Below are 13,773 nucleotides of genomic sequence, written 5' to 3' on the forward strand. Positions count from 1 at the left end.
CGTTTGGGGGCCCTGCAAAAGACAGGCCTCGCTATCAAGGCTTCAAAGTGCCAGATAGGGCAGGGGGAAGTGGTTTATCTGGGCCACCTGGTAGGTGGGGAACAGATTGCACCACTGCAGGGGAAGATCCAGACCATTATGGAATGGGCTCCCCCTGCAACTCAAACCCAGGTGGGAGCCTTTTTAGACATCATGGGGTACTATTGGAAGTTCATTAAGAATCATGGCTCCATAGCAGCTCCTCTTAATGACCTCACTAGTAAGAAGATGCCTAAAAAGGTATTGTGGACAGCTAGCTGTCAAAAAGCTTTTGATGAGCTCCAACAGGCCATGTGCTCTGCGCCTGTCCTAAAAAGCTCTTGCTACTCCAAAATGTTCACAGTCCTGACTGATGCTTCTGAATTGGGGGTTGGGTCAGTGCTATCACAGCTTAATACTGAGGGCCAGGACCAACCTATTGCTTTCATGAGCAGGAGCTTGGCCCCTAGAGGAGAAAAGTGTTGGTCTGCCATAGAGAGGGAGGCCTTTGCTGTGGTCTGGGCACTGAAAAAGTTGAGACCATACCTGTTTGGTACTCACTTTATTGTTCAGACCGACCACAAACCTCTACTTTGGCTAAAACAAATGAAAGGTGAAAACCCTAAATTGTTGAGGTGGTCCATCTCCCTACAGAGAATGGACTATACAGTGGAATATAGACCTGGGAGTACCCACTCCAATGCAGATGGACTCTCCAGATATTTCTACTTAGACAATGAAGACTCATCCGGGCAAGGTTAGCCCCTGCTCTGAGGCAAAACTGGACAAAGGAAAGGGGAGGGACCACTCCCCTGTCCATCACCACCCCAGGGGTGGTGCTCAGAGCTCCTCCAGTGTGTCCCAGACCTCTGCCATCTTGAATGCAGAGGTGTGAGGGCACAATGGAGATCTATGAGTGGCCAGTGACAGCAGGTGACGTCAGAGACCCCTCCTGATAGGCTCTTACCTGGTTAGGTAGCCAATCCTCCTCTGAGGGCTATTTAAGGTCTCTCCTGTGGGTTTCTCGTCAGATAACGAATGCAAGAGCTCACCCGAGTGTTCCTCTGCATCTCCCTATTCGACTACTGCCAAGGATCGACCGCTGACTGCTCCAGGACGCCAGCAAAACCGCAACAAAGAAGCAAGACGACTACCAGCAACATTGTAGTGCCTAATCCTGCCGGCTTTCTCAACTGTTTCCTGGTGGTGCATGCTCTGAGGGCTGTCTGCCTTCACCCTGCACTGGAAGACAAGAAGAAATCTCCTGTGGGTCGACGGAATCTTCCCTCTGCTAACGCAGGCATCAAACTTCTGCTTCACCGGGCCTCTGGGTCCCCTCTCATCTTGACGAGCCTGGTCCCTTGAACAGAGGAGTTGGATCCAAGTGACCCCGACAGTCCAGTGGTCCTTCTGTCCAAATTTGGTGGAGGTAAGTCCTTGCCTCCCCACACCAGACAGTAATCCTGTCTACTGCGTGATCTGCAGCTGCTAGGGCTTCTGTGCACTTTTGCAAGGATTCCTTTGTGCACAGCACAGCCCAGGTCCCCAGCACTCTGTCCTGCATTGCTCAACTCGCTGACTTGACCGCCGGCTTCGTGGGACCCTCTTTTGTTGTGTTGAGACGACCGCTGTGCTCAGATTTCTTGAACACCTGTTCAAGTGCTTCTGCGGGTGCTGCCTGCTTCTGCATGGGCTCTCTCTGTTGCTGAGCACCCCCTCTGTATCCTCCTCCAAGGGGCGACCTCCTGGTCCTTCCTGGGCCCGGGCCGCACCCATTATCTTCAACCGTGACCTTTGCAGCTAGCAAGGCTTTTTTGCGGTCTTTCTGCGTGGAAACAACTCTGCATCCTCCAGCACGCCGTGGGACATCTTCTGACCAAAGGAAAAGTTCCTGGCACCTTCTGTTGTTGCAGAATCTTTGGCTTCTTCCACCCAGAGGCAGCCCTTTTGCACCTTCATCCGAGGTTTAGTGGGCTCCTGCCCCCCCTGGACACTTGCATGACTCTTGGACTTAGTCCCCTTCCTTTGCAGGTCCTCAGGTCAAGGAATCCGCCTTCAGTGCTTTGCTGTCAGTTGTTGTCTTTGCAGAATCCCCTATCTCGACATTACTGTCTTTCTGGTAGTAGGGTAACTTTACTTCTACTTTTCAGGGTCTTGGGGTGGGGTATCTTGGACACCCTTAGTGTTTTCTTACACTCCCAGCGACCCTCTACACACTACACTAGGCCTGGGGTCCATTTGTGGTCCGCATTCCACTTTTGGAGTGTATGGTTTGTGTTGCCCCTAGGCCTATTGTGTCCTATTGTATTCTACAGTGTTTGCACTACTTTTCTAACTGTTTACTTACCTGATTCTGGTTTGTGTGTATATTTTGTGTATTTTACTTACCTCCTAAGGAGTATATCCTCGGAGATACTTTTGGCATATTGTCACTAAAATAAAGTACCTTTATTTTTAGTAACTCTGAGTATTGTGTTTCTTATGATATAGTGCTATATTATATAAGTGGTAGGAGCTTTGCATGTCTCCTAGTTCAGCCTAAGCTGCTCTGCTATTGCTATCTCTATCAGCCTAAGCTGCTAGAGCACTACTAATCTACTAATAAGGGATAACTGGACCTGGCACCAGGTGTAAGTACCATCAGGTGCCCAGTATAAGCCAGGCCAGCCTCCTACAAGGCGAACGCCTCGTTCTCGAAGAAATTGTGCTACGGGGCGAAGCAATTTGGTGAAACACGAAGGGGCGGAGGATAGGCCAAAGGGGAGAACCTTGAACTCGTACCATTGGTGTTGCCAACAAAACTGCAGAAAGCTTCGGTGCGGACAAAAAATTGGCACCGTTAAATAGGCATCTTTGAGATCTAGAAGTACTAACCAATCTCCTTCTAGTAGCAGATCTTGTAATAAGTGGTTGCCTTCCATCTTGAAATGGCGATAGACTATCCAGGAGTTGAAATCTTTCAAATTTAGTACTAGGCGAAAGCCTCTGCCCTTCTTTTGTACTAGGAAAATAGTACTGACAAATCCGCTTGGATGTGGAGTTGAGCGGACTATTGCGTTTTTGTGAAGAAGATCCTCGATTTCCACCTCTATAAAGGCACTCTCTGTTTAAGAAAAAAAGAAGAGGAAGAGGGAGATGGTGTTGAAACAGGGTGGAATCCTGATGAGGATGGGTAGTAACCTCGACCTCTAGGGGCGTAGTTGTGGGAGGTCTGTTGGAAACTTCGGCCTGACGCACGACCTCTGTAGCACCCGGCCCTGGTAAAAAGGCCACCACTGAACATCGGTTTCATTGAAGATTGTGCCTTATCTATCGCTGTAAAAATGGAAACATATTTACCCAGATCCTTAACAAATTTGTCTCTGAAAAGGAGTCCATGAACCAGGGAACCTGGTTCAGTAGGAGCTAGTTCCGCCAATTTAGGGTCTATGCGCATAAGAAAGGATTTTTTGCGCTCAGTAGACATGGCGCAGTTCGCGTTTCCCAGGAGACCGATGGCTCTCTGTGCACATTCAAGAACGGCCTCTGGATCCAATGGCGTATTGGTCTCTTTAGCTTGAACAGTTAATTCCAGAATTTTTGTGATGGGGCCCGATAGGTCTAGAATTTTGTCTTGACAGCTCTTCCAGGCACGATTGAGTCCTTTCTTGGGATCTTTCGTGAACTTCTTCAAGAAGGTAGCGGCACTGGGGTCAAGCTCCATAGTGTCGGCCACCTTCCCCAGCAGAGAGGGACGAGGACACTCGGAACACAAGGTGCTGCGCACATCCTTATCGAAACTCCTGCGCAGTTTATCCTGCACATAATGGGCCACTTCCACACATGGAACCCATTCTGTGGAAGGCGGGTGAATGATGTTCTCAGGATCAAACAATAAATTCTTTTGAGACATCATCTCATCTGGAGTGTGATGGGATTAAGCTTGCATTTATCAGACTACTTTGGCTCAGAGAACTCAGAGTCGGAATGAGAATCCGAAGACTGCGAGAGCTCTTTGCGTGAGTCTGATGGTGGTGGGAAACTATCAGAAGCTGCAGCAAGACCAGGACCATATTCGTGATCCCTAAGGACCGCACTGGCTATTTGAGAAAGAATTTCTGCAGAGGATTTCGAACCCAAGGCTGTTCTGGAATTAAAACCGCCTTCCTCAGACTGAGGTTCTCTAATCCGTGACCCAGAGGGTGGAGGTCCAATCAACTCTCTTTGCCCATATCTGACCAAGGGCGCCGTAAAGGGTTTCAATGCTTTAATTAAAGCTTGATTAACTGAGTCTTGTACATGGTGGCCAAGGGCCTGCACAAATCTTTCCTCCATCTGCTCAGGGAAGAGTCCTTCCACCTCTTCCTAATAGTACTCGTCCTCCTCGGCAAAATAAGCAAATGTAGGAGCACAGAAGGAATTCAATGGGGGGAGGAAAACACCTACAGGTTCAACAATGGTAGAAGAAAAAATTGTTCTGGTAATCACTTAGACTCTGGCTCAATAGGGCCCAATAATATGTGGAGGGAGCACCTGCAAAAACTTCCTAGGCCAGGCCTTAAACATTTTTTCGCCCCGTTGGGCGTTCCAGGGACATGAAATAAGGCTTGCACACTCCACGCGCAGCACACAACCGAAATCCAATTCGAACTCGGAAACTCCGGCCACGCACATGCGCGAGGGAAGTGCTAAAAATAGAGAGCAGACTGCTCTCGGCGACAGCGCTCGGCAGGCCTCTCAGAGAGGCCTGAAATTGCCTAAGGGGATTGCCAACCCACCGTGCACAAAGGTAAAAACCTCACGCTCGTGCGGGCAGGACCCCCAGGCTACAAGGAACACAGCCGCACCGCACGATCGGGAAAGGGAAAGTCCCCGATCCCGTGGGCTGTCTATTTGCACAAGGGCAGGACCGCAAACGTGTCCAAATTTAAAAGCCCATTCACCGAGCGCCGTTCAGCCCCGCTCTACAGCCCTAGTACACATTCAATGACAAAAAAACAACCATACAAGAAAATCGTTAGTAAAGGGACATGTAACTTAACTCCGGCTGTGCAGCAGCAAAGAAAGAGGAAGGACTATTGTTATGGTGACTCTTATAGTGATGGGCTAACTCTGGATTGGTCAGGCTGGACTACAGGTGTTCATGGGAGTTGTAGTTTTTTCATTTTCTGTAAAATTATTGGCTGCTGTTTTTTCTGACAATAAAGAAAGAGAAGCATAATCCGAAGCCTCCGGTCCTGACAAAATCCAAATTTACTCCGCCAGTAAAAGTATTAAAAGTCACCAAAGGTTCTCTTTTCTTGCATGGTAAGGGATGGTGGAATAAAGATAGTGCGGTACCTATTTTTGAGGCGCAAGCCATTTTATACCAATAGACTTGTCATGAATTTCAGGATGAAAATTCCATGCTTTCTACAGATGTTTGTGATTCCACACGAAATAATGGTGACATTTCCACTCCTAGGTCTCTGGAGTTACTTTTCCCACAGATTCCTATTGAAAAGTCACATAACATTTTGGGAAATTCTGTATCTCACAGTTCGAAATCAAAGAATTTGAGACAGGTGAAGTTACCTATCAGATTCAAAGATTTTGAATTGTAATAACTGTTTTGGCACTTTTTATTTTTTGGGTAAAGGAGGCGATGATGTAGTATTCTCTTTGTTGCTGTTTATTTTCCTTTAATCTTTTCTTTTTGTCATTAGTCTGTGCTTATTGTGTCACCATGTTCTTTGAAACATTAGGTGGGCAACTAGAATCCTGACAGTGACCAACGGTTTGCCGGCCCACTAGAAGCTACGCTGGTCGTAGGTTCTCCTTCTACCAATACTGGAATAAATCGCTTCGCTTTATTTTTTTGGGTAAAGGAGGGGATGATGTAGTATTCTCTTTGTTGCTGTTTATTTTCCTTTAATCTTTTCTTTTTGTCATTAGTCTGTGCTTATTGTGTCACCATGTTCTTTGAAACATTAGGTGGGCAACTAGAATCCTGACAGTGACCAACGGTTTGCCGGCCCACTAGAAGCTACGCTGGTCGTAGGTTCTCCTTCTACCAATACTGGAATAAATCGCTTCGCTCATCACACTGTTTCCGTGATTTGCTTAACGTGGAAGAAATCTGCTTTTACCCCTTCGCCTTATAACAGCCTGGAGGGAGGGGAACCCTCTATAATCATCCCGAGGCAGGCTTCGGAAGCAGCCCCGTCTGCACTTGCATGCCTAGGTTTGATCCCTCCCCAAGCTCTACCCAGTCACAGCCGAGCGTTTGATGAGGTGTCTCCCCCTCGCCCATCTCATAAACGGACATTCCTGGGCCGTCCTTCCCCCGCCCCAAGGCAGAATGAGGCGGAGGCAAGGGGTTGGCTGCTTGGGGCTCTCCCCTCTTAAGGTGGCGGGCACCCGCAGAAAGCTGTCAAATGCGCGCATCCTTTACATAGTATCTGCCAGGGAGAGGAGGGATTCCAGAGAGTTTCCCTTGACAAGTGACAGGCGGAAGATCTAGACCAATCAGGCGAGGACTTGTGGTAGGGTAGGCAAGGCGTCGAGCTGTTGAGGGAGACAGGCTAGACTGTGCAATGTAGGTTGGGTTGCGTGGCGAAGGCGCGATCCCGTGTATATGACGGTGTGCGCGTGCTGTACAGAAAGCAGCGTCCGCAGCCCGCGCGAGCGCAGCCAGACAGCTCCATCTTAGGAGGCAGAGCCTGCCGCGCGCTGAGGCTGCCACTGGGACCAGGACTGTCACCCTGCGCGTGCCAGCCCGGCACAGGATCTAGGAGCCGTCGACTAGCTTGAAACCCTGAGACACCGGATACTGTTTGCTGCCCTTACCGCCCCTCCCTCACCACTGCCTGACCCGCCGTGCGCAGGGAGCCCGGGGGCAGAGCCCGCACATGTCCGAATACAGGGCCATGGACTCCAAGATCATCCCTTCAGATCGCTTGGTGAAAGGTGAGTGCCATCGTGTGCTTTTTCATGGCTGCTGCGGTAATGCAAGGGCTCTTGCTGTTCTTCCAAGCTAGTGGTGGGGGCGGTGTTAGGCTGGCTCTGATGTGCTCGTACTTAAGCTATGCTGCCCGTGTGGTGGTGTCGCAGTCCCTCTTCCTAAAGAGGCGAGGGGCTGGAATGGGGCTTATCCAGACTCTTGCCCGTTGTTCTTAATGCATCCCTTTTTTGGTCGCGTTTTTTAATGTGATGCAGGCCCCCTGCTTCTGCCTGCGCATATGTTATGGCTGTTATCCCCTATGAGCCGGCGGTGCGGTAATCCTTCTCACCGCGGCTTTATGGTTCATATCATTGTCATATCATTGTCATCCTGCAAAACCGCATCTAAACCTTTTAGCACTTTTACACTTACAATATCCCACACATATAGCAGCCTGCTACCAGACCCACCTACAGAACAAACACCCTATGCACCTCCAGCCATTCACCAATACACCTGCACGGAGACCCCTTCCCCCATGTAATGCCACCCACACGAGGGCACTCCCCTGCTCCTTCGTATTGATTCCACCTCTCGCTCCTCCCCGCAGTGCTCGTGCAGTAGCCCCCCTCCTACACCCTAGCGTGTGAGATCTCGGATGGCCACGTCCCCCTTGTCTCCATGTGACCTCCCTCCCCCACCCACCTCTAGCCAGGGCATCCCTAGGAACACGCTCACCCGCACCCTGCTGAGCTGGCATTGGGAGACCCTCATTTTAGAAAGCATGGTGCCCCAGGGCGCACACCTCGCCCAGAAAGCCTTGGGGGCAGAAGGTACTTGGCCTGAAATCAGATGTCGCGATCACAAGGAATCTGACTCATTCCTCATTCGCTGCTCATGAATGTCTTTATTCTAGATCGCCACAAATGTTAACAACCATATCACTTTATGCTATCTTGCTAGAACCTTTAAAGTATCCCTGCGTCCATTTGCAGTATCCATTTATTGGTTCCTCTCAGATGCGGGCGATATCGATTTGTGCGGTTGGAAATAGGTATTTTGCGCAGGATCATCCTCGGTATTCCGTGCAGTATCTGTTGGCTATGCACCTGTGTGCATCGCTTCTACCATTCTTACTAAACATGCTTATGCCATGTTTCAAAACGTACCGTTAAGCCGCTAGCTTTGTATGTTAGCCGACGGCATGCTACGGACAGAAACGTCTTTATTGCATTCTGTTCTTATACCATCATTACCATATTGGCACGGACGGTTGATACACCCCCCTTGCAAACTATTGTTTCTTGGCGCTGATAACAAACTAGATACTTCTGTACAACGGGTCAGAACAGCTCTCAACCCCTATCCTTCGGGTTGCCTGTGTTGCTGCTTATAACAGACCATAGGGAGGCCTCGCATAACCCGTCTCCGCTGCTTTACTCACAGTTTAGATCCTGCTTTCCACCATTTTGCTGTCATTCCCGCTTCCTTCTCCGTGCAGAGGATTGTGCCTTGCGCATTCCCTCTGTGGATAAGTCACTGTTTCTCATTAGTTTCCAATGAAGCGCCAGGCTTCTCGGGCTCGCCCCCGCCCTGGAGGAGGTGGGCTTGGATGTGACAGGAGGGATTCCCCATCCTAATGAGAGGCACTGAGCTATGTCTGCAATGCAGCTGTTACTCCTGGGTGAGACGCTGGCTCTGCTGTCTGAGGCGAAGCGTAGTGTGGAGACCGCCAACCCCCCACCCGTGCGAGGGCCAAACCACAGCCCTAGGGACTCTGAACACAGGGGCCTTACCCCTCTCCATCTTAGTGGTGCTGGTCCAGTCTTCCTATTGTGATGCCAAAGCAATTGATAATTAAGGTAACAGTAATAACACCGACCCGCCGGCTGTTTTGGAGACTAGGTGATGAGGGTGTTTTATGGGGGCCAGACCGCCAGTCATTTCGAGCCCTTTCCACAGCGCACAGACATTTTAATTGGCACGATTCTTCACTGTTCACATAATTCAACACTTGCCACAGTATGAACCCTCAACATTATGGCCTGCATATCACCAAGCATGCCTTTGATTATTCCTGTTGGTTTTTATGAAGCTCATTTAGAAAGTAAATGGGTAGAACGTGTACACATACGCGCGAAAAATATACTCTGAAAAAAAAAAAATCTCCATTTCGATGTTTTGTCTGACTTCTCAAAGTACGTGAAAGAAACCAGAAAATGGCGTCCTTCAAAAGGTATTTGAAGTAAAAACGATTTTTTTTAAAGCGTGTTTTAAAAATTGTGGTATTTCAATCCGAAACCGGCTAACCGTAAAACAGTCTACAACCCTGCCCCCCAGCTATTTCATTGTATATTAAAAGCTCATGGGGTATATGCTGGCATCGTGCTATTTTGTGATTTATAAATGCTCAGCGCTGAACACAGTGGCGGTATAGGATATATCACTGTCTGACGTCTGCAAAATGCACGTTACCTCCGTACGGTGTCCTCACCAGTTGACAAAACATATGTGGTGTTTTTTTCAGCATTACTGCTCTCGGCGTGCAGAGAGATAGCGAAACAGCGCAAGCTCTCTTCTTGCTTCCATAGGCATGCGATGCATTTCAAAACAATATAAATTGACTCGGTGTGGCACTTGTGGAGGCAGCAGTGTGGCTGTTGCCTAGCAACGTCGTAGATTAGCCACTGTGGCTTTCTGTAGAGAGGAGGAATTTCTCTGCTTGTAGCAACATTTGAATGAGAAGAAGCACATTTAAATGTAGGAAAACCTGGCGCTGACTATCTAATTGCAGAAAAACGCGGAATATACATTTAGGTTGGAGCACCACATACATTGTGATCAGCTGTTCCCGGCTGTCTTCGGCCTTCTTTTACTCAACATTAAGATATTTCTCGGCACTTGGTGCCAGGGCGTGTTCATTTAGGGGCGGAGCGGGCATATATTTATAAAATGGCTTTTATGTGCGGCGATGACCAGTCCCACAGCTGCCCGAAACTGTTGGGATTTGTGGAGTGTCTTTAGTTTGGCGTCGAGGAACAGGAAATGGAAGCTGAACGCCCGTTGATGCGGAAAGAAGCCTTACCACAGAATGCATCCGTCATGATCATGCCTCCACCACCTTATTGATGGGCTTGTTGGAACGTTTGGCGTCATACTGGATACGTTGCAATGTGAACGAAATGATTAGACATATAATTGAACAATTAAGCAGTGTGTCTATTAATAGAAATCCGTCCATGGTGTTGCTGTTCGGTGGGCGCGGGAAATGCATTTTCTAACCCAACCCATCTCAGCCATTTGCAAAGTTCCCTTACCATTGAGAATGTAAGCACTCGCACAGATCAGTGACTTCGGGGCAATGCTGCACACAGGCTGTTGGGGGTTAGAAAATACAGGCCATAAAAATGTGTTAACTACCTTCAGCTTTTAACTCCGATAGTAAATTGTTCCAGGTTTTAGGGCAAATATACAAAGTGTTAATTTTCAAGGGTGTTGAAGCGCAAATTTTAGTACTACAGGTCACCAACACCAAAACACGCAGGATGGTGGTGTACTGTGAACCTTGTAATACATTTAGATGTTTTGTGTAAAAAAAAAATACTACATTGATTAAACATTAAATGCTAGAACTGGATATGGGGTGTATGTAATGGATCTTCGATTTTAGTGAATATGGGAAACTGTGTAACGTTTTAGGGACACAGTTATGTCTGCATGCTGATTTGCCCCACTTCTTATTCAACTGCATTTCACACTTTTTGCAAAGGCATACCTTTTCTGTATATCTCAGCAAGTCATGAGCAGTAGATGGACTGAAGGGGTATGACTGTTCCCAACCACAACGTTCATTCAGCAAGTGGCTAGGACTGCAAAGGGAGACTTCCTGAGCAGGTGAAGGTTTAACCCTCAACCATCAGTTTATGAACACAATCAAAGCGTACTCCTACCTCCTCCTTCTGCAGTGCAGGTTTATAGTTAGCAGGGGGTCCAGACACTTCATTTTTTCCACGACTGCTTGCACTAGGATATAAATTACATTTGCAGAACAGGTAACCTGTTCTTTTTAAGATTCATTTATTCCCATTTATCATCTTCATCCGAGTTTGACCATTATGTTTTTGACACTTATGTAATGTAAATCTAGTTTCAAAGCAACAGTGGACTGAGTAAGAGGGGAACTAACTGCAAGTTATGCTAGGATGAGCTTGCTGAAGGGCCTGGGAGGTAGGACAATTAGTTTTGCGCAGTTTGCTTCTAAATGTAGCTGCTGTTGGTGCTCGAATGATGGCACCAAGGAAGAACACCGAACTTCAGAAGATGCTTAAAGAAGACGAGAACTGTGAACAAGTTAACAGCATATTAGCCTTTTACATGTTTTGATGGTCAGCCTAATTTAAAAAAAAATACCAGAACATTTAATGAAGCAGTCAACATGTAGGTTGCAGTTAGGAATCCAGGCTGAACTGAGACTACCTTACATGTGTCTGAGATTGATAAAATGAGTACAATTGTGTTGGTCGATATCTCATCGTTGATAGTGCTGCCAACCAACAAAAATGCAATATTGACCCTGTACTAGAAAAACATTAATATTACAAGTATCTGGTGACTACTTTGATTGGCTAGATCTGGCTAGTGGGAGTGACTGATGATCACGGTGACTTCTTAAACAAGTGTTAGCTCTAGGGCCCGACTGAAGACCAGAGTGAGTTACTGATGGTCAGATTGCTTTGGAAGATGGCTGCCTGGAAACAATGCAGTATTGTTATCCTCAAAGACATGTTAACATTGTTATAATATTAGCACAAGGGCACATACAACAAATTATGAGCATAAATCAAGCCATTTATGAGCTACAGCCTTAAGATATTTGCATCCTTTCCTTTAATGTTGAATTTACCAGTCGGTCATGTGAAGATAATACTAAGAGGTGGTGTGCTTGCTTACCTAAAATATGAAGAAGAAAAATAAGATGTTATTGCATATTTGACACATTTATGCTAATTATTGTTAGAAATTGGGTCTCTCGTTGGTAGAGGTATGCACCCTGTCTAAGTAGGGACTACAATTCTAGTCAGGGCATGTCAATGCCATGACATAAATTAGTCTGTACTCACCCTCCAGTAGCTTGGTGGAGAGCAAGCAGGCAGGCCTAACTTAGAAGGAAAAATGTAAAGTACTTGTGCAACACACACACACACACACACAGACACACACACACACACACACACACACACACACACACACACACACACACACACACACACACACACCTCAGGAGATACATCAAAGAAAAAGACTCCACACGAATGTAGAAAAATAATGCTTGTTTATCTGGTTAATTTTAAGATCAGCATGGCACAGATCCATTCATAAATAGCAAAATATTTGCTTTGCAGACTCAAAAATAAAGCAAGGTTAATAAGCAAATGCAGAGATCAAAGGAGTGGTGCTGGGGACTCCTCAGCACAGGTGCACAATAGTTTGATGGACTTTAGTACTGTCCTGGTTGCTCTCTTATCAGGGAGCTGTGCGCGGCTATGCTGGGCAAAGCCGCTCAGGCTAACTGAAAGTAACGAGCGGCAAAGGAAAGCTCTGGACGGTTCACAGGTGCAAGCTACAAAGTTGGGCAGCGCCGCTTGGGTTGACAGAATATAGCAAGCGGCAAAGTTTTCAGATGCATGTAGATGAAGTTGATAATCCTGTGTTGTGGTTGTCTGGAGGGAATGCACAAGTGTAGCTGTCCCCCAGCCCAGGGTAGACATGCATTGGAGATAGGCTGTGGGTTCACAGGGCAACAAATGCAGAGAAATGGCCATTTTCTAAAAGGGGCACTTCTAAAATAGTAATAATAAATCCGACTTTACCAGTAAAGAGGATTTATTATTACCATTCCAGTGGTACTAAACATGATGCAGCTACTCCTCTCATATCATGAAATACAGCTTTAATTTAATATAATGAATTAACAATACTGGCCTATGAGAAGGGCAGGCCTCACTGTAACGAAAAACGAATTTAGGAGTTTTACATTACCAGGACATATATACTTTGAAGTTTTTGTCCTGCCTTTTATTCACAAGGCACCCTTCCCTATGGGCTACCTAGGGCCTACCTTTAGGGGTGGCTTATATGTTAGAAAAGGGGAGTTTAAGGCTTGGCAAGTAGTTTGACTTGCCAAGTCAATGTAGCCGTAAACTGCACAGGCAGCCACTACAGTGACAGGCCTGAGACAAGTTTCAAAGGCTACTCCTGTGGGTGGTGCAATAAGCACTTCAGGCCCATTAGTACCATTTAATTTACAGGGCCTGGGTATCTGGTATACCACTTTACAAGGGACTTACAGATAAGTTAAATAAGCCAAAGAGGTGTAAGCCAATCATACCAAGTATTAGGGGAGAAAACACATGCACTTTAGCAGTGGCAAAGTACCCAGAGTTCTAAAGCCAACAAAAAGAGGGTCAGAAAAATAGAAGGAGAAAGGCAGAAAGTCTGGGGGACAAGTCAGCAGAAAAGGCAATTTCCTACAATTATACTAGAACGTATTCAGCAGCCGAAACACTGTAAATCTGTATTACAGTAATCATATAATGGTACTTTATGGAGCCCCAATTACTGATTGTTTTTGTTCATTGTGTTAGATAAATGTGCAGAGGTGCTTTATAATCATTAGGGCTCAACAGTTGGTAAAGTGTTGCTGTTGGATTATTATCTAAGGAAAACAGAATCCACAGCGAGCTGGTGTGCTGTGAAAGGAGTATGGTAACTCTGGTCCAGTGACTGCCGTTGAAGTGAATGTTCAGAGATGACAGCTGGAAGAAAAAGCACCAGTCGCCAGAGTCCCGTAAGGA

The 13,773-nt window shown here is 46.9% G+C and overlaps 1 protein-coding gene and 1 long non-coding RNA gene across 4 annotated transcripts in view; one reads left to right on the forward strand and one right to left on the reverse strand.

Annotated features, from left to right (window-relative positions):
• Nucleotides 1-13,773, reverse strand: part of LOC138290147 (uncharacterized) — a 110,574-nt gene that overhangs the window by 83,324 nt on the left and 13,477 nt on the right. The window lies entirely within an intron of this gene.
• PPP3CA (protein phosphatase 3 catalytic subunit alpha) overlaps nt 6,275-13,773 on the forward strand; it is a 608,768-nt gene continuing 601,269 nt past the window's right edge. The window contains exon 1 of one of the 3 annotated variants that reach the window (XM_069230223.1): nt 6,275-6,945. In XM_069230223.1, coding sequence (XP_069086324.1) covers nt 6,888-6,945 — 58 coding nt within the window. In that variant the 5' untranslated portion in view covers nt 6,275-6,887. The remainder of the gene's footprint in view (nt 6,946-13,773) is intronic. The other 2 variants (XM_069230221.1, XM_069230225.1) reach the window with 2 other exon arrangements.

Source organism: Pleurodeles waltl, chromosome 1_1 (genome assembly GCF_031143425.1).
Source record: "Pleurodeles waltl isolate 20211129_DDA chromosome 1_1, aPleWal1.hap1.20221129, whole genome shotgun sequence".
In the NCBI taxonomy this organism is placed as follows: domain Eukaryota; kingdom Metazoa; phylum Chordata; class Amphibia; order Caudata; family Salamandridae; genus Pleurodeles; species Pleurodeles waltl.